The 26,562-nt window shown below is 35.8% G+C and overlaps 1 protein-coding gene and 1 long non-coding RNA gene across 3 annotated transcripts in view; both read left to right on the top strand.

Moving 5' to 3' along the window:
- Positions 1-13,345, top strand: part of LOC124297878 (uncharacterized) — a 34,740-nt gene extending 21,395 nt beyond the window's left edge. For both annotated transcript variants that reach the window (XM_046749221.1, XM_046749224.1), the window contains exons 3-5: positions 683-897; positions 7,369-7,718; positions 9,287-13,345. In XM_046749221.1, coding sequence (XP_046605177.1) covers positions 683-897; positions 7,369-7,718; positions 9,287-9,416 — 695 coding nt within the window. In that variant the 3' untranslated portion in view covers positions 9,417-13,345. The remainder of the gene's footprint in view (positions 1-682; positions 898-7,368; positions 7,719-9,286) is intronic.
- A 2,533-nt stretch (positions 13,346-15,878) lies between these two features.
- Positions 15,879-17,022, top strand: LOC124297200 (uncharacterized). The gene is made up of 3 exons (XR_006906546.1): positions 15,879-15,978; positions 16,106-16,205; positions 16,881-17,022. It is a non-coding gene; the product is annotated as an uncharacterized LOC124297200 (long non-coding RNA).
- Positions 17,023-26,562: the final 9,540 nt, after the last annotated feature.

Here is a 26,562-nt window from a genome sequence, read left to right as displayed (position 1 = left end):
ACATGTTTTCTTACATATTAATCACGGTTCAGGACCGCAAAGATATATGTAACTGGATACGAGGAATTCCATACGAATCCGAACAACGTCTGACCCTCACCATTTTCGATTTTGTTCAAACATTGTCATGCAATTGTCCCAACTCTGCAGCAGTACCCTGAATTTTTTCAAACTTTTCATTCAACCAGTCAATTAATAATATATATCATATCTATATTCACACATATTATCAGATGGATATAAAAACTGACATCTGGTAACAATGTTCGTGAAAGTGAAATGACCCAGTTTTCGTTTTTTGTATAATGGTGAAAAAAAGAAAAAAAGAAAAAAATCGTATAATTTAAAAATTGTTCTCATCGTTAGGAGTGATTGATTTTTTCTCCGTCTTTCCAAATCTTCTCTATTTTCATCGTAATCCAACTTTTGTTCTGGTAAATTTTCCTTCCCTCATTTTCCCCCGTGTAGTTACGACAGGTTTCTTTCTATGTCGACTTCGGAATTAGATTCGATCGAATGTTGCGTGAGAGTTGTTGTCTGCAACAATGCGTGATAAATTGTCGCTGAAAGAATCGGGTAGCGTCGATCTCTTTCCTCCGAACGGAGGGAAAATAAAGAACGCTGAGGTTCTACGGAGGGTGGATTCGTCGGTTTATCTCAGGTCGGAACAAAACGTTTTCAGACTCAGGTTCAAGCATCGTCGGCGCTGGAATCCGCGAGGATGTTATTCCCGAGGCTTTGTACGCCAGCATCAATGGATCCCCAAACAGAACTGCCAATCTCAGCTCATTGTCGGCCAATAATCAAACCAACGGACAGAATAATCACTCACAGCCAGTTTACGCAATTCCCTCGATGACGTCACCGCCGCCTACTTACGACGTCGCAATGTGGCAGGTCAGTGTGGTTTTGAAATTTAATCGATTCGTTAATCAAGAGAGGGGAGAGAAGGAAGAAGGTAGAAATCCACCCCTGCATCCGAGAAAAGAGTTTACTTACTTTTGACAAACGTACGGTTGCGCTCGGAAGTATTTTTACAAAGATAGTAATTGGGTTCATTGGATACAACAATATAAAATACAAGAATCAATGATATTTTTTATTGAAAGATACTCGATGTTCTACATAATTGCAGAAATTTAACTCTCGTTAGTTGAAAAATAACGTTGAAACAAAGAAAAACGAGAAGAATTATGGATCGAAATAATAACGAATTTCATATTGTTGAGATACTTTTGAGCGCTAGTGTGTATTTGACTGTGGCGAAATAAATGTTTCGTTATTATTATCAGATTTTAGTTACGCCGAATACGACTTGTTAACTGTTAACAAATTTCTATCGATCATTGCTTGATTCAACTGAAATTTTTAAAAAATAACAAAACATTGATTGTCGACATGTCCTAATATATGTTTGTTAACAGTAAATAAACTCTTTTCCGAGTGTACAGCTTTTATACGCATGGGAAATTTTGTCTCATTATGCGATGATTATTAATTGTTCTATTAGACACGCAACTTAAATATACATTATCGTACAATTTGATTTCAGAAAGTATATTAAACACATAAATGATTACGAAAAGATGCCCAACATTTTTTACTTCCAACGAAATCATATTTCGTTAACGAATTTTCTTCGCACTGTGTGAATTAATTGTTTTTTCCATTATTACAAAGTTCCGTAGTTGGAGGAAAAAAACGTTGCTGAGTAAATGTGACTGATTCGCTAATAAATTATACCTCTGTTGTATTTTTTTTTATTTTTCTTATTTTTTTTTTGCCAGTTTTTAAATTTGTATGTATAATGTCTAAAAAACATGTAATGTTTCATCCTATAACGCGACTGATACGTGAAATTTTTATGCAAATTAAATATACCTATGAAATCATAGCAAGAACTCATTATATTCAAGATAATTCATTGCTTTGATTTGGTCGGATTGAGGATTTCTCAAAATTGATTCGAATCCGCATTTTTCAAAATTTTGTAGAACCCAATTATAAATTTGTCTTTAATTTTAATAATTTCGTCAAATCATCTGCACCGTGTCAATTGACAAAACAGGATAACTATCCAACGAAGACTGAACTACGATGTCAGGTTATACATGAAAAGTTGAAAACTATCGAAAAATGCTGTCAAGTATTTCGATGGTGTAGATTTTTATTCTACAAATGATCAAACGAGACAGGAACCAAAAACGGGGAAAGTTAATTCTGCGCTTGAACTTGATTCATTAGCTCGATAATAAACCACGTTGCCAAAGAAATTTTTATTTTATTCCACTCGGTTCACTCCGGGATTAAGAGATAAGCTGAACCCATCTTGCGTTTATCTTCACGAAAATCGGCGAATTCTGCGGGTCTGTAAAATAAAAACTATGCCCATCCTATTTGGCCTTAAGGAGGTGCCCTTGTCGATTTCGGCCGTCTCGTATATATCTTCAATTATCGAAGTTCACGTATCTCGAACGCAAAAAAGAACTTAACAACCCTGAACAAAAACATTCAAATATATTTTCACTTAACGCAGCATTAAAAAAATCGCATGAATGCAACGAATTTACTATTACGATTTCGTAGCTTTTTTTTGCCAGCTTTTTTTTTCTACGTCATATGAAAATGTATTTGAGTGTTTTTGGTCAGAATTGCGTATAGAATGGAGCTGTTGAGTTTTTTTTCGCGTTTGAGATACGCGAACTGCGATATTTAGAATATATGCATGAACGTCGAAATGGACCAAAGCACCTCCTTAAGAAGTTTGACTGGCCAAAAATTGATAGACACTTCAATTTTTATCAATTTTATTACAAGATGATACAACATCGAATATTCTTCAGATTATTATAATCGTAAGATACGAAGATCCTTAAAATCCAAAAATAGAATATACCGGAATTGGAAAACAACTGCAGGATTCAATACCGATGCTTTATTTCGAATCGTTTCGAATTGTTTAAAAATCTAATAGATTTGATCGACATCCCTTTGCGGTGGTTAATTTTAATCAAGTCACTGGAACACAATTTCTTTTTTTTCAGCACTCAATTCTATTCTGTTATTTATTAGTCATAATCATAAGTAAAAAAAACGTATTCCAGTTAATATGTGGCGAATAGTCTTCCGATTAAAATGACAAATCGTAGAGTGAAAACGAAAAAGTTCACTACATTATTAACCGTTTTGATGCTGTTTGAAATGAAGCATCGATATCTCAAGGAAATTTTTCGCTTACAATGACAGTATTTTTGAACAGATCTTTTTGGATCACGATTATAATTATTCGATATTTATACGACGTTATGACTATGTAGTGATAAAATTAATAAAAAGTATCGATTTTCGTCCAACCAACTTCCTCAACACACGTATCCGAAGTTTTTCTCGAGTTCTACAGTTATTTCGTAGTGCTTCACCCTGCAGTTTTTCCCTCATTAGAATTCACACCCAATCTTGAATCACGCTATTTCTGATCTCGCAACCTCGCTACTGAAAGCTAATTTATTTTATGTTATTTCGTCATTAACGCGGTGTTTGTACAGGTCTGGAGAAATATTTTTGTTGAGATATCAAACTGAATATTCAACGCAAATGTAGATGACATATTTTGTTCAATTTACAACCAACGGTATAATAAATTTTTCTTTCTTTCTTGTCATCAATCATCATACACTGACTTTCTATTATTCTAACGAAAAAATTTCGACTAACGCAATTTTCTATGTCAACGATAAATTAAAATGACTAAAATTTCAAAGCTTTTCTTTAAAATTTGAACCATCAGCCAATTGAAATAGCTTGTAATACATTTTGCTCACTTTATTTCGATCGTGGCGACAGAAATTGTAACTTATAATTCTAAAAGTTCGGCATTTTTTCTTTCTGGATTTCTTTACATTTTCGTACCAAGGGTGTAAGAGAAAGTATACAAAGTCAGTTTGAATTCCGAAATCGTCTGAAGGAGAAAAAAAAACCATAACGCGATTTATTCAACTCTTACAACGTATACTTGATCCTCGGAAAAAAAGAAATAGGGTAAAACGAAAACACATGACATGCAGACACGAAAAGCAAACGTAAAAGTGCGTATAATTGTGTACATAGCGTATTCTTCGCCAATCTCCATTCTCTCCACGTCTGTTTTTCAAACCTGTCAAACACACTCGCATTTTTTTCACCAACTGTCGATTGTTCGCAACTTTTTTCAATGCTTCGAATAAACATTCGTTTTTCAAGGTTATCAGTAACTATTCTCAATGGTGGAATTGAATTACTTTTTTTTTTTTCAAAACTGATTGCAAGAAACTTCTGATGAATCGTATAAAGAACATTATCCGGTGGTAAAACCACAATGAAAATTTTTAACCTTTAATATATTATGTTTCATTCAAAAGTATATTCTGGAACAATTCAATTTTCATAATCAATGCTTTTCCCAAACACTGTTTATCATAAATCATTACCGAATCGAAAAACCGTACAAGCATCTACGTCGGTATAACCAATTCTAAAATGTACCACCAAACTGAATCATATTTCTCGAAACCGATATTAAATTAAACAAGACAAAATTTAATTTCTTTTTCAATTTGATAACAGCACAAAACTATTGTTATTTAACGAAAAATTTTATAATCCCTCCCACAAAACGTTTCGAACAGTTACTTTATTCATATCTTCCTCAAGTCTAAAAAGTCCTACACAAAGAACCGATCTGAAATGAATCTGAAATCCACGAACGAAACAACTTTGTTTCTGACCTTGGAATTGGAAAAATGAATGGTATGAAAAATGTAAAAAAAAAGAAAGAAAAAGAAACGAGAATGAAATGGAAGATGATTTGAAGGGTTAAACACATCGACTGACTCTGTAGGGAATGCCCGATAGGCGCGTAAAATGCCTCTCGAATCGTTTTCACCCTCTGTAAAATACATACCTATACATATATACCTGTTCCGAATATAAAATAAATATACATATAATACATATACGTATGCATGTGTATATATATATGTATATATGTACACGTATACATATATCAAATTATACACGAAGCTCGTATAAGAACAGCGTCACTTAATGGCTATACGGGAATATATCTGTTGGAATATTATAACGCGTAGGGACACTTACGAAGGGCAGAAATGCCCTGAGGATATGTCAGACTAAAAAGGAAATATCTCTTCTCCGTTTTCTTTTCAACATTTTCTTTTTTTTTATTTTTATCTTTCTCACCCACCCACTCGCCTCTCTTTTTCTTTTATCGCTCCACCTTTTCTTCTTCTTTTCTTTTACTCTTTTATATATATATATATTTATTTTATTTTATTTTATTTTTTTTTGCCACGCAGCGACGGCTGGGGTCCCTTATTGCTGTCCCCGGATCTTGTGTACAGGACGAGGACAAAAATGGGCGGTCAGATTCAATTCGGTTACATTACATCGCCGGGGTTGAGAGAGAAAATTTCATTTCACTGAACGGGGAAGATTCTGGCTTGGTGTATATATATATATATATATATATATATATATATATATATATATATATATACACAAACCTATATGTGTATGAATCTATATGCTCAGTGCTTCACATACATATATGTATTTCATTCGCGGTTTGCCTTCAGGCTACGCTTATACTTCTACACGGCATACACGCGATGTAATATACAAGCTACATCTTATAAATAATAGAATTTTCGATTTTTCAAAGAAATGAAAATCGTATAACTAGGTGTATTCGATTCTTTTTTAATTTTTTTTCGTCCTTTTGCGTTCTTGCTCGTCTTGACCTTCATCTCGTTACCGAATATGTCGTTCTGTTTTAACCTTATAATCCGTCGATCGGATCGAACAGTCGAGAATTTTATCGTAGAAATGAAATCATCCGTACGCCTAAGATTGACCGGAGAGCTAGACGTTTTTTTTTTCATCAATCAACACCCTAAACACGAGTTCGAGAATTGATCGTACCGATTATATTCTGAATTGCGTACTTTCCAATCGATTCGAGTAAGCAAAACTTCACTTCTTCTAACAACAAGTCGCGTGTTACACTCACTTTGAGGAGGGTAGGAATTGTTCAGAGTTTTAGCGCCCGTTGAAGTACTTTCGTGAGGCAAAGTTAAGTTTATAAATGTCCGTTTGAATTTGAACAAGTTGTATGCCAATTAGATTGTTAATGCCGACGGTTTTGTGGGGTTTTGTATAAATGAATTTCCAAGGACTTGAGAAGAAAAAGAAAAGCGCGATGATTAGACTGTTCCAGTTCAGGGCAATGTTTTTTTTTTTTTTTGTCTCAAACAAGATCCAAGTTAGTTTTGCCTAATTAAAAGTCCTGCCGAAGTATCAGATTTTCAATTCAAGTCTAAGAGGACCCTCAAGGAATTTGGTTTTTTTCTTGTTCAAATGATATGTGAAAAAAAAATCGTACTTATCCTCCCTTAGAACTTGTTTTAGCAAAAGAAAGAAGAATATCGCCCTAGTAAGAATCGTTCTGATGAACCTTTCATCGGACTCTGAGGCGATATTGTAGAATTGCATGTAAGACTATTGAAAGTGAAAATATTGCGTGTAATTTACGAATTTGTACTTACGATAACGATCATAATGGTCAAGTTCATAAATTTACCGTAACGAAACGTTAAATTCCACAGAAATAAGCATCCAGCAATACCTGAAAGGTATTTCGTAGAGGCTAAAGTTGAAAAACGTGTATAACCTAAATTTTAATAGAAAGTTAACTGCCTTTGAGACGATTAAAAAATCTCCACGTAGATATTAATTTTCACAAAAAGTTTTGTTAGATTGGGTGGGGTACAAAAATGTGAAAAACCAAAACATTCGACGGGCCGAAATCCTGAAAGTCAAATTACCGACAGTTAAAAACGTAGAAAGATCATAAACACGTAACGTGTTTGCAAATAAAAATAAAAATTGAGAACCCAACAACGTATAAATAAATATCTACAAAAAATTTTATTGCGAATGGACAAGATTACGAAGGACCAAATATGGAATTAAGAGAATACCGGAACTTAGATTTTTCCATATCTTAACAGTCTGCGCTTTGTTCATTCATAATGCGGACTGTTCTGAAAACACATTTTCATATAAGATAGTGTTCAGTTAAAAATGAATTTTTAGGAAAAAATTTATTTTACCGAACAATTTATCTGAAACCCCAGCTTCGTTCCACTGATAATTAGTTGCTTCAAAATTTGCCTCGCAAAAATTTGGGGTTTCAGATCAGTCGACTTTTTGGTCTTTCGGGATTTTGTCATTATCCGCCGTCATTGATTCGACAATTGTCTCCCCAAAGTGAGCTTGGACACCGTAATAACGAGCTTTTTTTCCCACCAGTCGGGACTCCCGCCATCCTACGAGGAGTACCTCAGCCACAATTACCCTATAAATTCGCGTTCCCACACGCCGCCACCGCCGTGGTCAGACTCGGGAAACGGTCATCAGCAATCTCGTCGAAATATTTTAGCGAGCCAGCCGGATCTTCGAGAGTACTTGAACCAGCTCGCCAAGGCTCACGCCCAAGTAAAAGCTCAAGCTCTGCAAGCACAGGCGCAAAATAATAATCATACATCCGGACGGCTCCATCAGCAAAGGGTTCAACGCGAGTCGACAACCTCGGCCTCAAACCTCCAAGTATCGCGGGATCAGGCGGTTGTCTCCAACCGAGCTCGAACCAGGGTTTCTAGGTGAGCTCATTATTCCACTTAATTAACAAAGTCCACAGAGCCTCGTTAAGCGAGAGCTGCGACAGTGTTTTTTTTTTTTTTTTTTTTTTTTACTTCACAACTTGTTAAAATATAACATAAGTTTTTCGGCATGATTGGCGAAAAGATAATTCGGCTCGTTAAAAATTTAAGAGAGCTGTCTAACTGAGATAATTAGACAGATATCGGTTGGAATAATTCGAAAGCAATTAGCACGAGTGGTATTGAAATTTATTCAAAATTGTTGCAGAGTTTATGTAAGATAACTGATCACATTTAGGTATTATGTGTTAAACTCGCTCCGAACCATGTCCGTTGTAAATAGTTTTGGTTTCTGTCTTTCTTTTATAATTTTGTTGTTCTTTTTCTATTTTTGTTTTTCTAAATCTTCAACCTCCGGATATGAGAAAAATGAGTTCATCGCGTCGTTTTAATTTCGATGTCACACTTTATTGTTAAGCTGTCTTTAAATAGCTGATTCATTTGTACGAAAGGGTTCGAAAATAACCAATGATTGCACGGACTAAATATGACAGTCTCGTCGCAATTTTAAGCTTTGAAATTTAAAAAATGGGCTTCAATTGTTCAAGTTTATGGCACACTCAGAGAAAACTTTTCGCTTTTTTGAAGAAAATTAATTTCTAGAGGCAATTTGTAGAATATGGAAACACAATTCCGTTTTTGTAAGTACCAAAATTAATGAAATAATTGATCAAATAATACTTTTTTCGTGGTATTGTCAAAATATTGAATGTGATCTGGGAAGTTCAACCAAATCTCTCCATACAGTTCGCTAAATCTATTCGGTGGATAAAGATTAGTAAAATTTGTCAAATCATGAGAGCTACTAATTGATTACCGCTATCAAATAATATTTTGCATCGTCAATCTGTAAAAATTTGTGCTCAGGTGAGAAAATATTCTTTTTAACGCGTTAAAAATCCTTTCTCGCACGGAAAGTAAGATGAACAGTTATTAATAAGGGCTCCAGAAATTTGTCTGTTAATCTAAATAATTCGTGGTCTAATACCACTGAATCAATCCACCAATTCACAACAGCATATTTCTTTTTCGTTATTTGATGTGGCACTTAATTCGTATAGCATAAATCGCAATCAAACGATCATTTTTTCACTTAAAAATGGATCCGATTTCGCAATCGCAACAGAATGCTGCCAAACCTTACCTTGCGCATTGCTAAAACATATTATTTTCTGCGCGCTATAAGATCAACCAAACTTTTTGATTACGTGAAAACGATGATTGGTCGCATCTATATTCACCCTGAAATTTATTTGCAAAGACCAAATTTTGATCTGATTTCAACCGCACGTTAATATGGAAGTCTAAGTATCAGAATAAAATAAAAAGTGTTGAAAAACGTTATCGTTTCCAATAAAATAAATCCAGTTCAACAACGACTCAACATTTTCAAAATTTTGCAATCGTTGCGGCGAAGATGAAACTGCAGCATCTTTCATGTTTTACCTTTTACGTCGTACGTAGGTACACCATAATTTCGATAATCGATCGGTCGATATTAATTTCAGATCTCAGAGTGAGAGTCGTGCGCGACAACAACGTGTCACAACAATGTACGCGGATGCTGCATTTTGTATGGAAACAACGGCGATCCAATCGGCTTTCGAACACGGCGTCGCATTTTGCAGCTTAATGTAAATTGATCCACACCGGTGGCGGATGCAAGCCTAAAAGCTCTCCGTGCAATTCTACAATTATTATACAATGCGCAACTTTTTTTTTTGTTTTACATTGTACGACGAAATCGCTGTATACAGTATATATTATACACAATATGCGTAATATAAAAAACGGGCTAATCTGATCGATAAATCGATTTGGGGGGGGGGGGGGGGGGGGGTTGAGTTGCTTCCTTTCGAAAATTCGTTAATCTTCCTTTCTGTTTCTTACACCTCACCTGGAAAGTGTAACAGCATAAAAAAAAATCTCACAAATCCGATACGTTTGCTATATATTTTATACAACTTGTATGACTTTTTCCCCCAGAATTTGATTCTCGACGTCTTTAATAATTGTCCGATTAGATTTACAACACACAATGGTACTTTCGGAATATCGTGCCATGATTTTTTTCCCTGTTTTTACTCACGATAATCGTGGAGTCGTTTTTTATCTCCTACAAGTGTTCCTTTTAAACGTTGAGATTTGTGAATAATTTTTTACAACATACGCCCCTTCTGCCTCCAAGATTCATGGATGGAAATAACGATTATACCGAAACAATTATATCCGATAATCCATGATGTATAACACAATTACACCTACGTTATGATACCTATAAAATTATATAATATAAATGTTAATCGAGTAAGCATATTATAATTATATAATTATATTTGATATAGAAATTTACATAAACGTTTTAGACGTGCAACATAGACTGTCCTAACGACATACAAAACATACAGTAGCGTGTAAATTTGATGTTGACAAAAATATTGAAGATATAAAAAATTAAATAAATGAAAAAAGAAAAACAGACAAAAATATTAGATCGAGTAATACACACAGTATTTGTATAATTACGAACGCAGATTCATCCATTCACGATTAGAAATATCACTTATTATTTGACCCACCAATTTCGCTTCGGTTAATTGAAAATCAAAATCGTTAAGCGAAGAAGAGTGGAAAAGAAATTACTGAAATTTGTGCACACGGAGATAAAGGAAAGTAAATATCCATACATGTTTCAGTTCAAGCCTATTTATTGTGAACTGTAATACACATAAAATATAATATACCATATTAGAATGTAAATAGAATTTAAGCAGTATTGTGACCAGTGTCGCTGATAGAGATACATACTGAAACACTGACGATGAGATATGTATAGCTGCTTTTTCTTGTTTTATCTGTTACGTGAATAAATGCATATTATTCGTTTGCAGAAGGTGCATTGAAAACTTACCAAACAAGCTTGACAAAATTTAACATAAATAATTAAATGACGAGAATGGATACGTATGTATTTCTGTACGCGACATTCTAAAGCGTAGAACTTTCTTTGGAATGAAATGAAAAATTCAATTAAAGACCGTCAAAGAATGATGACATCGAAAAGCAATAAGAGAAACATACATAGTAAGTTGAATATACGCAGCGCATATAAGAATTAAGTTGTATAAAGATATAAGAGCGCGGATCATGATACGCGGTGGCAAAATGTTTACTTAACCCGTTTTAGAACGTGAAGAAAAACGTTTTTTCTCGGGTATAATAAAAGTTGTATATATTTAAGTATACACTGAGAACGGGTTTGTTGAATTTGCCAAATACGACGAAAGAAATGTGTTTTTAAATAAAATATACTTAGTTTCACTTGATAAATACGAGTCATTGTTCTGACCATTTTTTTTTTTTTTTGATGGATCAAACAGCATTTCTTCGAATCAAAAAAATATTTCTTCCGCCATATTTGGTATAAGCGTTCATCAAATTATTTATACCGTACTTTGTAAATATTCAACCGTGCCAATTGACAGAGGTTCATTTCAAGCAAAAGTTCAACGCCATGATTATATTATACTCCTGTGATATTCTGAGGCTTGAAAAATAAAATATTATGTAATCAACGGAACTTTGTTGAAACAAATGTTTCAAACATGTGACTGAAGTTAGTCAATTAGGCTTCAATAAGTACAAAGGCCTCCTTTACGTGAATAATTTTTTTCAACCAGATAAAGTTCGACAAATAAAAGAATTACGAGTCAAAAAGCCTTTTTATCTATTACTTCGGACTTTAATATGAAAGTCAATCGTCGGATATGAGAAACGGTTTCAATTTTAAAATAAATATTCAAATTTGAAGAATGCCTCAGATAAAAGAAAAAAAAAAAATTACTCTTAGTTACGTAATTGCGTCTACTGTCGTTTGATGCAAAGTTGGAAATTTACAAGTGAGACAAGTATCTCAATGAATAAGTACGATATTTTTCGACATGAAAAAGATTGAGGTATACAACCGAGCGGTGAGAGTTGGTATATCTTCGAAAGTTGATTTCTTGGCACTAACATGTAACGAAGTTATGTAATGTATACAGAGAATAGCGGCGCGTTTTAGAATATCGTATAATTATACAAATTACTAAATTTAAGGATATACTGCATAAATATTATCGTGAACTTATTGTACTTCATAAACTACGAAGCAAAATACCGACACAATTAGCACTGCGTCGTTATAGCTACACGTTATACCTACGAATTTACGTTTACGTATTTGTAGGTTCTTGAAAAAATCTTGACGTACAAAAATATGTTATCAGTCCTTTATAATCTCTGATAATTTCAAATTTGTAAACTATGACGCTGATAAAAATGTCAAGGCTTTCTTTAATTGCTGCAGTAAAATTGCTGATTATTTTCAGTTCTGTTCATTCAAATTTGTTACATGAAAACCGTCAGTATTAATTACAGATTTTTCCTAAATATATAGTTAAGTACCTGCATACAAATGCGAGCAAGAAACATAATTAAACAGTAAATGTATAAGTATTATATATTACACACGTATAATATATAATTATATAAACATATGAAGAGATAAATGTCGTGAATTATTATTCTTAATATACATGTTGAACATTTCAATGGAATATCTGACGATATGTTATTATTACTATTACTAAATAGTGAGAAAATTTATTATATGTTGTGTAAAGATTCTAATGCGGACCATGATCAGATAGACTTATGCTATACAAATACGAATATAAGATATATGTAATCGCGAAAGTAAATATACGGATATATAAAGCATTCGCGACGGTATGGCATCTTCTTTTCATTTTCGCCTGCATCGTCTTTGCGGCGTGCAAAAGTAGGGAATCCGCGATTTTAAAGAGAAAAGAAATTATCTCACGTACGATAATTTGAAACAAAGTTAGAAAAAAAATCTTACAAGGAAGGTATCCGAGATCGATCTTTCCGATTTTAATTCTTTTGTAATATATGTTATAGTAGACATAGAATTGAGAGACATGTATTTTTTTTTTTTTTTTCATCCGCCACTCAACACTTTAGGGGGATGAAACCACCCTCTTGAAGTGTTTAATGCCGGATAAAAAAAAAAAAAAATAAGTGTCGATTAGTTTTCAGTCTATTATGAAATATTACAAAAGAAATCAAATCTGAGAGATCGACCTGGTATACCTTCCATGTTAGTTCCGTAACGATTATATATTCCTCATGATTTTTTTAAAATTTTTTTTCCAACCTGGCACTTTTTACGACATGATGTCAAATTATACGTGCATATATAGAAGTGTTCCATGTTAAAATTAACGAAAGTAAATACGTGCGATTGCATATTTGCAGCCGCGAGCAGTTCAGAAGAAATTAAGCCACTTCCGATAATATTTACGCGATTCTGCACAAATTTGAATTAATAATAAACACTAATGCTCTAACTATTGACGCAGACGTACGCAGCACATGTAAGCCACGTAATAGAGATAAAATTATCCTTTAATGTGATATACAAATGTTTAGTGATTTAGAAAAATATTGTATGTTGTCTGTATGATACATGTTTAGAGGACCAAATACATAATCTTCCAGTGTGATTTTTGAATTAGCCATTTTTTGTTCCGCGTTCCTTTTCTATTTACCCATTTTATCTTCAAATGCACTTTGAATATTTCAACTCCATTTCTCACGGATCTTTGAAAATGTTGTAATCGATCAATCCATTCTGTATCTCGACGTAATTTTGCGGGCGGACTTTATTTCGCACAGTCATTCTCCGAGCAACGAACCAAAATCCACGGCTTGAAAAATATTAAATTTTCACCGGGGTGTCAAAGAGGTGGATGAATAAAATAACAAACTCATAGCTGCAAGGTTTGAGTTTCAGTTTATTCAATATGCCTTATTTCTAATACAAGTGTTCGTGTGTTAGTGTATTACTTCTACTCATACACATACATTATACTACAAATGACATAATGTATCAATAATTATGATAATAATGTATCAAATTGCATAAATAGTGTATTATTTCCGCTAGTATCAGAGTTAAAAAAAAATATTGTTCCACAACGAACGAATATTATTGGCAAAGCCGAAAATTGTCGTGCGCTTGCGCTCCCTCAGATGTTCCCATGGTAGATTTGAGAACTTATTGCAGAGCATCGGAGAGTTACCCATTTCGACATGATGCTGGCTGCATTCACGTTCCGAGTAACTCAGTCTTCGCAATGGTAAGCCCAAGCCAGTACTTAGCCTGTGTGTACTTACCGACTTGTAGGCGATCCAAGAAATTAATAATGAGAATGAAATTCTTCCAAAATTCGTAGCAATACAGTGATTTAATTGAAGTGTAGGTACCCGAGAAAAGAATGTATGCATAGATCATAAATAATAATAGATCAGATGTAATAACGATACAGAGACCAAAAAGTATATTATGTATACCTCTGCGGTCCATGTACGATATGAATATATATAATCCATTTACGATTAATACGTGATGCATACTATAAATTTTATAATTTTCCAAAAGAAAACTAGATTATCTACAATGAGACGGCTATAATATAGAAATTTAAGAATTATTCATTTTGAGATGGGTTTCTATTCGACACGCGCTCGATGAATTCCATAACATTAATATTCAAAATGATTGCAACAAGTTTCATTTGCTCTCTCGATCTTGTTTTTTCGTAGGCATAGAATCGAAACGTTGTTTTAGCTAGTCGCAAGTGAAGTATCGACGTTGGGTACAGCAGCGGAATTGCTTTTCGAAAACTGTTCGTATGGAAGAAAATGCACAGTAACTGTAATACATCACGGATCCGCTAATTTTGATCGAAATGAAATGGATGCTCTGTGTATGAGACAGTATTCAACGCAGTGTCCTGATATAAAGACCTGAAAAAGTGACTGTCGGCAATTTTTTTTTTTTTTTTTTGATAGGAAAAGAAAGAACGAAACTTCTTCATACTTCGAGTGGATTTTAATACACATCTGGGAGATGCGAGCAAAAAATTTTATCATCCAACTGTCGCAGAACGGCAGCGTTAGGAGCTGACGCGTTAACTGGAGAATATATCTTTAGACAACGGCTGACCATCAAAGGTCCTAGCCACTTGAGTCTGGAATCGGCGAGGAAGGTAAAGTGCGTATTTCTTGTCCCAAATGTAAGAACTAAAATCATTATACATCATATCTTATCATCATACGTCATACATCATACATCATACATAGTATTGAAGTTCGAAACCAAAGTTTGGATGTTCGGATGTTCAGAAAGTCAAAATTTTTTTTCTCTTGACGTCTTCAATCTATAGTGATCAGCTAGCCAAATTCCTCAGTCTGGAAACAACCGCGCGGTAGAGCGGACGTGTGAGAATCGCGCTCCGCAGATTTCGAGTACTGGGTTCTCTACCTCCTGGATTCTGCGCTCCGGGTCCGTTTCGTGGTGCAACTCGAGTTCCAGGAGTAGCGCTCGGTAGTTTCTGCGCTCCAGGTCCACTACCTGTTGAAACTCGACTTCCAGGACAAGCGCTACGTAATTCTGGCTGTCCAGGTTCTTGACCTGGTGATTTTTGACCTTCCGGACTAATTTTCAAGTTTACAAGTTTGATTATTGAAAACGTCATGTTTTGTACCATCAAACCAAAATGCATGTTTCAGATAACACTTCGAATCGGAAAAAACCGAGCGACCAGGACCAACAAATTGCAATTGGTGAGTGTTTGGCATTATATAGGTACATAGGAATAGATGACAATAACGTCGTTCAATTAGAGCTAAAATTGCTGTGGTTAGTGTATCAGATCTGTTAGCACTTAGCTGGTTGTTCTGTGGTATTTTTTGTGGAAATTTATTATCATAAAATCACAATACGTTATACTTACATGCATCTGTAAACGTGATTTGTAGTATTATATAGAAAAAATCTTACGAGCAGATTCGGTTTACGTCACATGCACAAAGACGGTGTTCATTCTGTATACTGTGAAGCCAATACCAGAATTTTTTGGGGAGTCATCGTATCCCAGTCTCCCCTACAACTGTGTTATGTGTTAAAACACTGACGACGAGTAAGCGAGCGCACGAGCAGAAAAATCAGTTACACTAGGCATCCGACCACGAGTTTTAAAACTTGTTATTTTTAATTCGCGCACCATTCTATTATCGATGTACCAAAATAACCCAAAAGGCAGTGATCTCGTGTTAATTGTCGAGCTCAAAGGTAAAACTTAACGATTTTTTTCTTCTGAACGAATATGAATGTGATTTAACGTATTTTATGAGTTTCTTAGTTCATCGATGATGAAAATATATGTCAATTCGAAGTAATTTTAGTCCTTACGTTTCAGACAAAAATTACGCACTCAATCTTTCCGGCCAATTCGAGATTCCAGCGACGAGGTGCTTCAATGACCAACTAATGACTTCGCCATTTTGCGACAATTGATGGTAAATAAATTTTTCTTGTACTGTCCAAATGTGAGTTGAACTGCACTCGAAATTTTAAAAAGCTTCGTTAGTTATCTCCCTATAAAAAATAGCCGACAATCAACGTTTCGCTTGGAACTTATCGTATTTGATTGATTAAAAAAAAAAATATATGTACTTTTACCGATTTTTCATATGGCAGCATTTGAAGAATCCGGTTTCCTCTTTGAACCGACATGAAAGATAGTTTTTCTCCATTATCTGATTTCATTATTGACCTTTTTTCGGTGTTACTTGAAATTTAGCTATATAATTATTGATTGCTTTCAGCTTTTAACCATTTGTATGCTATAATAGTACGAAATAAATAATTGTAATCAACTATTTTCGTGTCAACCAATAAGAAAAAGCTATGTTACTATTTGTGCACGGTGAGCATAACATTTTTATGATATTTAATGGCAATTGTAATTATATTTCATCTTGAAATTTTTCATACTTGTCATGTTTACAGTAAATTATTTCAATCCATTTTTCGCGGAAGCCCACATTTCGTAGCTATCAATGCGCTAGAGAAATTTCTATAATTTCTTATAATTTTCTCATAATCTTCTTAGTCAAACCTGTATATGAAAAAAATATATTGATCCTCAGACAATATTTTCCACGTGTTGTAATACTGAAATTATTTATTAGTATTCGAGGTATGACCCGAGGTGGTTGGAGGTGGTCGGAAGTGTTTAAGGGAGGTTGCGGGGGATCGAGGTGGATGAGGAGAAGAACGGAAAGGAGGAGGAGGAGATAGATGAGGAGAAAAAAGTGGACGAGGAGGACGAGGATAACGAGGATTTCTGCACTGTGAGTATAACATTTTTATAATATTTCATGGCTATTGTAATTATATTTCATCTGAAATTTTTTACACTTGTCATGTTTACAATGAATTATTTAAACTCATTTCCCGCGCAAGTCCGAATTCTGTATCTATCAATGCGCTAATAAAATTTCTACAATGTTTTATAATTTTTCCATAATTTTCGTACAATGTGTCTATGCAAAAATTACATTAATGCTTACACAATATTTTTAATGTGTTCTAATACTGAAAACATTTATCAGTGATCGAGGTATAACCCGAGGTGGTTAGCCGTGGTCGTTAGAGGTGGTTGGCAGCGGTTGGCGGTGATCGGAGGTGGACGAGGAGGAGGACGAGAAAGACGAGGATTTGTGCTCGGTGAGTAAAACATTTTTATAATATTTGATGGCAATTGTAATTATATTTTATCAAAAATATTTCAAACTAGTCATGTTTACATTAAATTATTTCAATTCATTTTTCGCGCAAGCACATATTCAGTAGCTATGAATAAGCTCATATAATTTAATATATTATTAATTACTTAATTAATATTCTTATAATATTTAAGGACAATTGTCATTATATTTTATTTAAAATTTTTCAAACTTGTCACGTTTACAACAAATTATTTCAATTCATTTCTCGCGCAAGCACATGTTCAGTAGCTTCAAATGCGCTAATATAATTGATCATATTATTGATTAATTAATTAATTATATTAGTCCTTGAACAGTGTTTTTGATGTGTTCTTATACTAAAATTATTCATTACTATTCAAGGTATAACCCGAGGTAGTTCGCGGTGGTTGCGGGTGATCGAGGTGGGCGAGGAGGAGGACGAGGATGACGAGGACTTGTACACTGTGAGTATAACATTTTTATTATATTCATTAGAGTAGGAGTAGGATCAGGAGTAGGAGTAGTGGGAGTTGAAGTAGAAGTGGTAGAAGTCGGAGTAGGAATAGGAGTAGTCGTAGTAGTAGGAGTTGGAGTAGAGTAGGAGTAGAAGTAGTTGTATGCGGGGAGGGGCGGGGAGGGGATATTATCATATCAAGTTATCAGTAATAAGCAATTGCGGGTAAAATATTAGCTTACTTTTGTAAGTATTTATGAATATAGCCTCTACGAATATTCATTGTTGGTATATAAGGTCTGGCAACGTACCTACTTTCTGTAAGAGATGTTGAAGATTTTCAACACAATTATGTTTCAGTTCTGTGCCCCACCTATAGTGATCCACTAGTACATATCCTCCGACGTGACATCGCTCCGCTACGTATGAAGAAGAAAAGATTTATTAAGATGCAAATTGCTCCTCTCTTCTTGCCATTGTGCTTTCAGCCATTGTTGTGCTGTGTGTTTAAAATTTAGGACAGTATATAATATAGAATAACAGGTACAGCTACGAATACAGCACTACAATAAATCTTATAGAAATGAGCTTTCATTGAGATTTCTCTGTATTTATAACTCGACGCGAGAAGGCAAAAATCAATGTAATGCCATCTGTAAGGTAATTGAACTCGTATTTGCACTACGAGAACTCGTTGGGCATTTTGCGGTGAAATTTGAAAAATTGTTGTACAAGAAATTAAATAACTATAAAAATGGATAAAAAATATTATCTCTAATAGTGAATGTAGCTAATACAGCTTTAACCGTATATTGATTATGTTAATGATCTATTGTGACAAGATCGGAATTAGATAAGCTCTCTAAATACTCTTTTCTAGTCTATTAATTTATATCATGTATATGTAAATGTATATTTCTTCAGTTTGTACAATCACTGCACTAGGATTACCCTTGCCATGTTTTATGGTGCGCTTGTGTAATTTGTATATTATTAACCTTACGTTTTACTCCATTTGCGACAAATTGTGAGTGTTTATAATTTCTTGGCAATTATTTATGTACATGTATGTGTATATATGTATACGTATACTTATGCATGTGTATATAAATATATACACATATTTAAAACTATTATAGACTTTTACAATAAACACAGAGGTCTTAGTATATTCACATACGGATTTCTGTGTATAGGTGTACTTGAACTGAAATATCCTTACCTCTAATACGGATTTCTTCGTAATTCGCATTTGTTTTTGTAACCCAATGTCCTACGTACAATGGCAAAAATCGAGATCCAACTTAACTGAGTCTCAAAGCCCAGTTGACATAAAAGCAGCTGTTTGATAGAAATTATAGTTTGTAGTTTACACAGCCCATTGCATGATATTTCATTATAAATACATATGTTTCAATGTATTTAGGAATAATTTATCAAATGTACAGAGGTCATGTGCAAATAATAAATGAATTCGACCGCAGTTTGATGTATTCATTGGAGCTTTAACAATAAATTTAAGCTTTGTTACTTCTTTTCTTTTATTATGGATAATCAAAAACATTTGCGACTATTCGTGCTGTGGAAGCATGGGGATTAAACCAAATGTAGCAAAAGATTAGAAACAGTGTATGTAGAGTACGGGTATTTTTCTAATAATGCAAACACGTGCCGCTAGCTTAGTTTTGACATATCTAGAATACCACGCCTTGCGAATTAGCTTTCCAGACAGAGATGAATGATGAATTTTAAGGACTGCATTATCGTTGTTGAATACTCTATGCTTTATGGGAAAAGAAAATCTGTAACGATAAAATTGATGCACCGGATCGTCGTCGACTTTAACTTTTGAAATGTCCTACCATTTCCGAACACCTCCAACCATCCTATCTACCTATATTACTAGATTAGCTATGATATGAAAAGAGAAGTATTTTTCATTTCGAAATGGGATTTTATTCGACGCGCGCTCGATGTATTCCATAACATTAGTATTCATAATTATTCCAACAACTTTTCATTTGCTCTCTCGATCTTGAATTTTCATAGGCATAGAATCGAAACGCTGTTTTAGCTGGTCGCAAGTGAAGCATCTGCGTTGGGTGGAGGAGCAGAATTGTTTTTCGAAAAGTATTCGGATGGAAAAAAATTCAGAGTAACTGTAATACATCACGGATGCGCTAATTTTGAACGACATGAAATGGATGCTTCGTATATGAGACAGTATTTGACGCTGCGTAGTGGTTTAAAGACCTAGAAAGGTGATAGGGAGAGAAAGAACGACGCTTCTTAACACTTCGAGTGTATTTTAACACACATTTGAAAGATACGAGCGAAATTTTTCATCATCCAACTGTCGCAGAACGGCAGCGTTATTAGCCGACCCGTTCGCTGAAGAATATATCTGCAGTCAACGGCTGACCATCGAAGGGACTGGTCGCTTGAGTCTGGAGTCGGCAGGAGAGATGAAGTGTGTATTTCTTGTATGAAACGTGAAAACTAAAATCATTATACATCATATCATATCATCATACATCATACATCATACATCGTACATCGTACATCGTACATCATACATCATACATCATCATACGTAGTATTACAGTTCGAAACCAAAGTTTGAATTTTCGGATGTTCGGAAAGTGACGTCACCAATCTAAAATCGGCTAGCCGAGTTCCTCAGTCGGGTAACAACCGCGCAGTAGAGCGGACGGATGAGAGTCGCGCTCCGCAAATTTCGAGTACCGGGTTCTCAACCTCACGGATCCCGCGCTTCGGGTCCGCTACGCGGTGAAGCTCGACTTCCAGGATAAGCGCTCCGTGGTTCCCGGTTCATGTTTACAATAAATTATTTCAATTCGTTTTTCGCGCAAGCCGAAATTCAGTAACTGTCAGTCCGCTGATAAAATTTCTCGACTTCCAGGATAAGCGCTCCGTGGTTCCCGGTTCATGTTTACAATAAATTATTTCAATTCGTTTTTCGCGCAAGCCGAAATTCAGTAACTGTCAGTCCGCTGATAAAATTTCTCGACTTCCAGGATAAGCGCTCCGTGGTTCCCGGTTCATGTTTACAATAAATTATTTCAATTCGTTTTTCGCGCAAGCCGAAATTCAGTAACTGTCAGTCCGCTGATAAAATTTCTCGACTTCCAGGATAAGCGCTCCGTGGTTCCTGGTTCATGTTTACAATAAATTATTTCAATTCGTTTTTCGCGCAAGCCGAAATTCAGTAACTGTCAGTCCGCTGATAAAATTTCTCGACTTCCAGGATAAGCGCTCCGTGGTTCCTGGTTCATGTTTACAATAAATTATTTCAATTCGTTTTTCGCGCAAGCCGAAATTCAGTAACTGTCAGTCCGCTGATAAAATTTCTCGACTTCCAGGATAAGCGCTCCGTGGTTCCTGGTTCATGTTTACAATAAATTATTTCAATTCGTTTTTCGCGCAAGCCGAAATTCAGTAACTGTCAGTCCGCTGATAAAATTTCTCGACTTCCAGGATAAGCGCTCCGTGGTTCCTGGTTCATGTTTACAATAAATTATTTCAATTCGTTTTTCGCGCAAGCCGAAATTCAGTAACTGTCAGTCCGCTGATAAAATTTCTCGACTTCCAGGATAAGCGCTCCGTGGTTCCTGGTTCATGTTTACAATAAATTATTTCAATTCGTTTTTCGCGCAAGCCGAAATTCAGTAACTGTCAGTCCGCTGATAAAATTTCTCGACTTCCAGGATAAGCGCTCCGTGGTTCCCGGTTCATGTTTACAATAAATTATTTCAATTCGTTTTTCGCGCAAGCCGAAATTCAGTAACTGTCAGTCCGCTGATAAAATTTCTCGACTTCCAGGATAAGCGCTCCGTGGTTCCCGGTTCATGTTTACAATAAATTATTTCAATTCGTTTTTCGCGCAAGCCGAAATTCAGTAACTGTCAGTCCGCTGATAAAATTTCTCGACTTCCAGGATAAGCGCTCCGTGGTTCCTGGTTCATGTTTACAATAAATTATTTCAATTCGTTTTTCGCGCAAGCCGAAATTCAGTAACTGTCAGTCCGCTGATAAAATTTCTCGACTTCCAGGATAAGCGCTCCGTGGTTCCTGGTTCATGTTTACAATAAATTATTTCAATTCGTTTTTCGCGCAAGCCGAAATTCAGTAACTGTCAGTCCGCTGATAAAATTTCTCGACTTCCAGGATAAGCGCTCCGTGGTTCCTGGTTCATGTTTACAATAAATTATTTCAATTCGTTTTTCGCGCAAGCCGAAATTCAGTAACTGTCAGTCCGCTGATAAAATTTCTCGACTTCCGGGATAAGCGCTCCGTGGTTCCTGGTTCATGTTTACAATAAATTATTTCAATTCGTTTTTCGCGCAAGCCGAAATTCAGTAACTGTCAGTCCACTGATAAAATTTCTCGACTTCCAGGATAAGCGCTCCGTGGTTCCTGGTTCATGTTTACAATAAATTATTTCAATTCGTTTTTCGCGCAAGCCGAAATTCAGTAACTGTCAGTCCGCTGATAAAATTTCTCGACTTCCAGGATAAGCGCTCCGTGGTTCCTGGTTCATGTTTACAATAAATTATTTCAATTCGTTTTTCGCGCAAGCCGAAATTCAGTAACTGTCAGTCCGCTGATAAAATTTCTCGACTTCCAGGATAAGCGCTCCGTGGTTCCTGGTTCATGTTTACAATAATTTATTTCAATTCGTTTTTCGCGCAAGCCGAAATTCAGCAGCTGTCAGTACGCTAATAAAATTTCTATAACTTTATAATTTTCTCATAATCTTTTTGGTAGAATATGTCGATAAAAAAATTATATTAAACCTCACACATTATTTTTGATTTGTTCTCATGCTGAAAATATTTATTAGTATTCGAGGTATAACTCGAGGTGGTTGGTGGTGGTCGTTGGAGGCGGTTGGGGGTGGTTGCGGGTAATCTCGGTGATTCAGGAGGAGGAGGACGAGGATGTGTGCTGGGTGAGTAAAACACTTTTATAACATTTGATGGCAATTGTAATTATATTTCATCTGAAATATTACAAACTTGTCGCGTTTACAATAAATTATTTCAATTCATCTTTCGTGCAAGCACATATTCAGTAGCTATGAATAATCTTGTACAATTTATTATATTATTAACTAATTAATTAGTATTCTTATAATATTTAATGGCAATTGTAATTATATTTCATCTGAAATATCACAAACTTGTCACGTTTACAATAAATTATTTCAATTCATCTTTCGTGCAAGCACATATTCAGCAGCTATGAATAATCTTGTACAATTTGTTATATTATTAATTAATTATTTAGTATTCTTATAATATTTAATGGCAATTGTAATTATATTTCATCTGAAATATTACAAACTTGTCGCGTTTACAATAAATTATTTCAATTCATCTTTCGTGCAAGCACATATTCAGCAGCTATGAATAATCTTGTACAATTTGTTATATTATTAATTAATTATTTAGTATTCTTATAATATTTAATGGCAATTGTAATTATATTTCATCTGAAATATTACAAACTTGTCACGTTTACAATAAATTATTTCAATTCATTTTTCGTGCAAGCACATATTTAGTAGCTATGAATAATCTTGTACAATTCATCATATTATTAATCATTTGATTAATTACATTAATCCTTACACAATATTTTTGATATGTTCCTATACTAAAAATATTCATTACTATTCCAGGTATTACCCGAGGTGGTCGGCGGTGGACGAGGAGGAGGACGAGCTGGACGAGGAGGAGGACCAGGTGGACGAGGAGGAGGACGAGGTGGCCGAGGAGGAGGCGGGGTGGGTCGTGGGAGAGGACCTCTCCTCTCCTCAGAGGAGGGGAGGGGGAAGGGACGGGAAGGGAAGGGAAGGGAAGGGGCGGGGAGGGGAGGGTGGCGGGGAGGGGCCGGGAGGGGGAGGGTGGCGGGGAGGGAAGGGAGGTCGGGAGGGAGGGAGGGAGGGGGGAGGGCGGGCGGGCGGGAGGGACGGAGGGCGGGAGGGAGGGAGAGAGTGGAGGACGGATGTCGATGCGAGCCCGTTAGAGTTAATAGAGAAGTATACCTCCCCGCGCCGTCCCTCCCTCCCGCCGTCCCGCCCGCCCTCCCTCCCTCCCTCCCTCCCTCCCGCCCTCCCTTCCCTCCCCCTCCCGGCCCCTCCCCGCCACCCTCCCCCTCCCGGCCCCTCCCCGCCGCCCTCCCCTCCCCGCCCCTTCCCTTCCCTTCCCTTCCCTTCCCTTCCCGTCCCTTCCCCCTCCCCGCCCGCCCCTCCCCATCCCCTCCTCTGAGGAGAGGAGAGGTCCTCTCCCACGACCCACCCCGCTTCCTCCTCGGCCACCTCGTCCTCCTCCTCGTCCACCTGGTCCTCCTCCTCGTCCAGCTCGTCCTCCTCCTCGTCCACCGCCGACCACCTCGGGTAATGCCTGGAATAGTAATGAATATTTTTAGTATAGGAACATATCAAAAATATTGTGTAAGGATTAATGTAATTAATCAATTGATTAATAATATGATGAATTGTACAAGATTATTCATAGCTACTGAATATGTGCTTGCACGAAAGATGAATTGAAATAATTTATTGTAAACGTGACAAGTTTGTAATATTTCAGATGAAATATAATTACAATTGCCATTAAATATTATAAGTATATTAATTAATCAATTAATAATATAATAAATTGTACAAGATTATTCATAGCTACTGAATATGTGCTTGCACGAAAGATGAATTGAAATAATTTATTGTAAACGTGACAAGTTTGTAATATTTCAGATGAAATATAATTACAATTGCCATTAAATATTATAAGAATATTAATTAATCAATTAATAATATGATAAATTGTACAAGATTATTCATAGCTACTGAATATGTGCTTGCACGAAAGATGAATTGAAATAATTTATTGTAAACGTGACAAGTTTGTAATATTTCAGATGAAATATAATTACAATTGCCATTAAATATTATAAGAATATTAATTAATCAATTAATAATATGATAAATTGTACAAGATTATTCATAGCTACTGAATATGTGCTTGCACGAAAGATGAATTGAAATAATTTATTGTAAACGCGACAAGTTTGTAATATTTCAGATGAATTATAATTACAATTGCCATCAAATGTTATAAAAGTGTTTTACTCACCCAGCACACATCCTCGTCCTCCTCCTCCTGAATCACCGAGATTACCCGCAACCACCCCCAACCACCTCCAACGACCACCGCCAACCACCTCGAGTTATACCTCGAATACTAATAAATATTTTCAGCATGAGAACAAATCAAAAATAATGTGTGAGGTTTAATATAATTTTTTTATCGACATATTCTACCAAAAAGATTATGAGAAAATTATAAAGTTATAGAAATTTTATTAGCGTACTGACAGCTGCTGAATTTCGGCTTGCGCGAAAAACGAATTGAAATAATTTATTGTAAACATGAACCAGGAACCACGGAGCGCTTATCCTGGAAGTCGAGAAATTTTATCAGCGGACTGACAGTTACTGAATTTCGGCTTGCGCGAAAAACGAATTGAAATAATTTATTGTAAACATGAACCGGGAACCACGGAGCGCTTATCCTGGAAGTCGAGAAATTTTATCAGCGGACTGACAGTTACTGAATTTCGGCTTGCGCGAAAAACGAATTGAAATAATTTATTGTAAACATGAACCGGGAACCACGGAGCGCTTATCCTGGAAGTCGAGAAATTTTATCAGCGGACTGACAGTTACTGAATTTCGGCTTGCGCGAAAAACGAATTGAAATAATTTATTGTAAACATGAACCAGGAACCACGGAGCGCTTATCCTGGAAGTCGAGAAATTTTATCAGCGGACTGACAGTTACTGAATTTCGGCTTGCGCGAAAAACGAATTAAAATAATTTATTGTAAACATGAACCGGGAACCACGGAGCGCTTATCCTGGAAGTCGAGAAATTTTATCAGCGGACTGACAGTTACTGAATTTCGGCTTGCGCGAAAAACGAATTGAAATAATTTATTGTAAACATGAACCGGGAACCACGGAGCGCTTATCCTGGAAGTCGAGAAATTTTATCAGCGGACTGACAGTTACTGAATTTCGGCTTGCGCGAAAAACGAATTGAAATAATTTATTGTAAACATGAACCGGGAACCACGGAGCGCTTATCCTGGAAGTCGAGAAATTTTATCAGCGGACTGACAGTTACTGAATTTCGGCTTGCGCGAAAAACGAATTGAAATAATTTATTGTAAACATGAACCGGGAACCACGGAGCGCTTATCCTGGAAGTCGAGAAATTTTATCAGCGGACTGACAGTTACTGAATTTCGGCTTGCGCGAAAAACGAATTGAAATAATTTATTGTAAACATGAACCGGGAACCACGGAGCGCTTATCCTGGAAGTCGAGCTTCACCGCGTAGCGGACCCGAAGCGCGGGATCCGTGAGGTTGAGAACCCGGTACTCGAAATTTGCGGAGCGCGACTCTCATCCGTCCGCTCTACTGCGCGGTTGTTACCCGACTGAGGAACTCGGCTAGCCGATTTTAGATTGGTGACGTCACTTTCCGAACATCCGAAAATTCAAACTTTGGTTTCGAACTGTAATACTACGTATGATGATGTATGATGTATGATGTACGATGTACGATGTACGATGTA

The sequence above is a fragment of the Neodiprion virginianus genome, chromosome 2 (assembly GCF_021901495.1).
Source record: "Neodiprion virginianus isolate iyNeoVirg1 chromosome 2, iyNeoVirg1.1, whole genome shotgun sequence".
NCBI lineage: Eukaryota > Metazoa > Arthropoda > Insecta > Hymenoptera > Diprionidae > Neodiprion > Neodiprion virginianus.
This window is presented reverse-complemented; position numbering and strand designations above follow the sequence as displayed.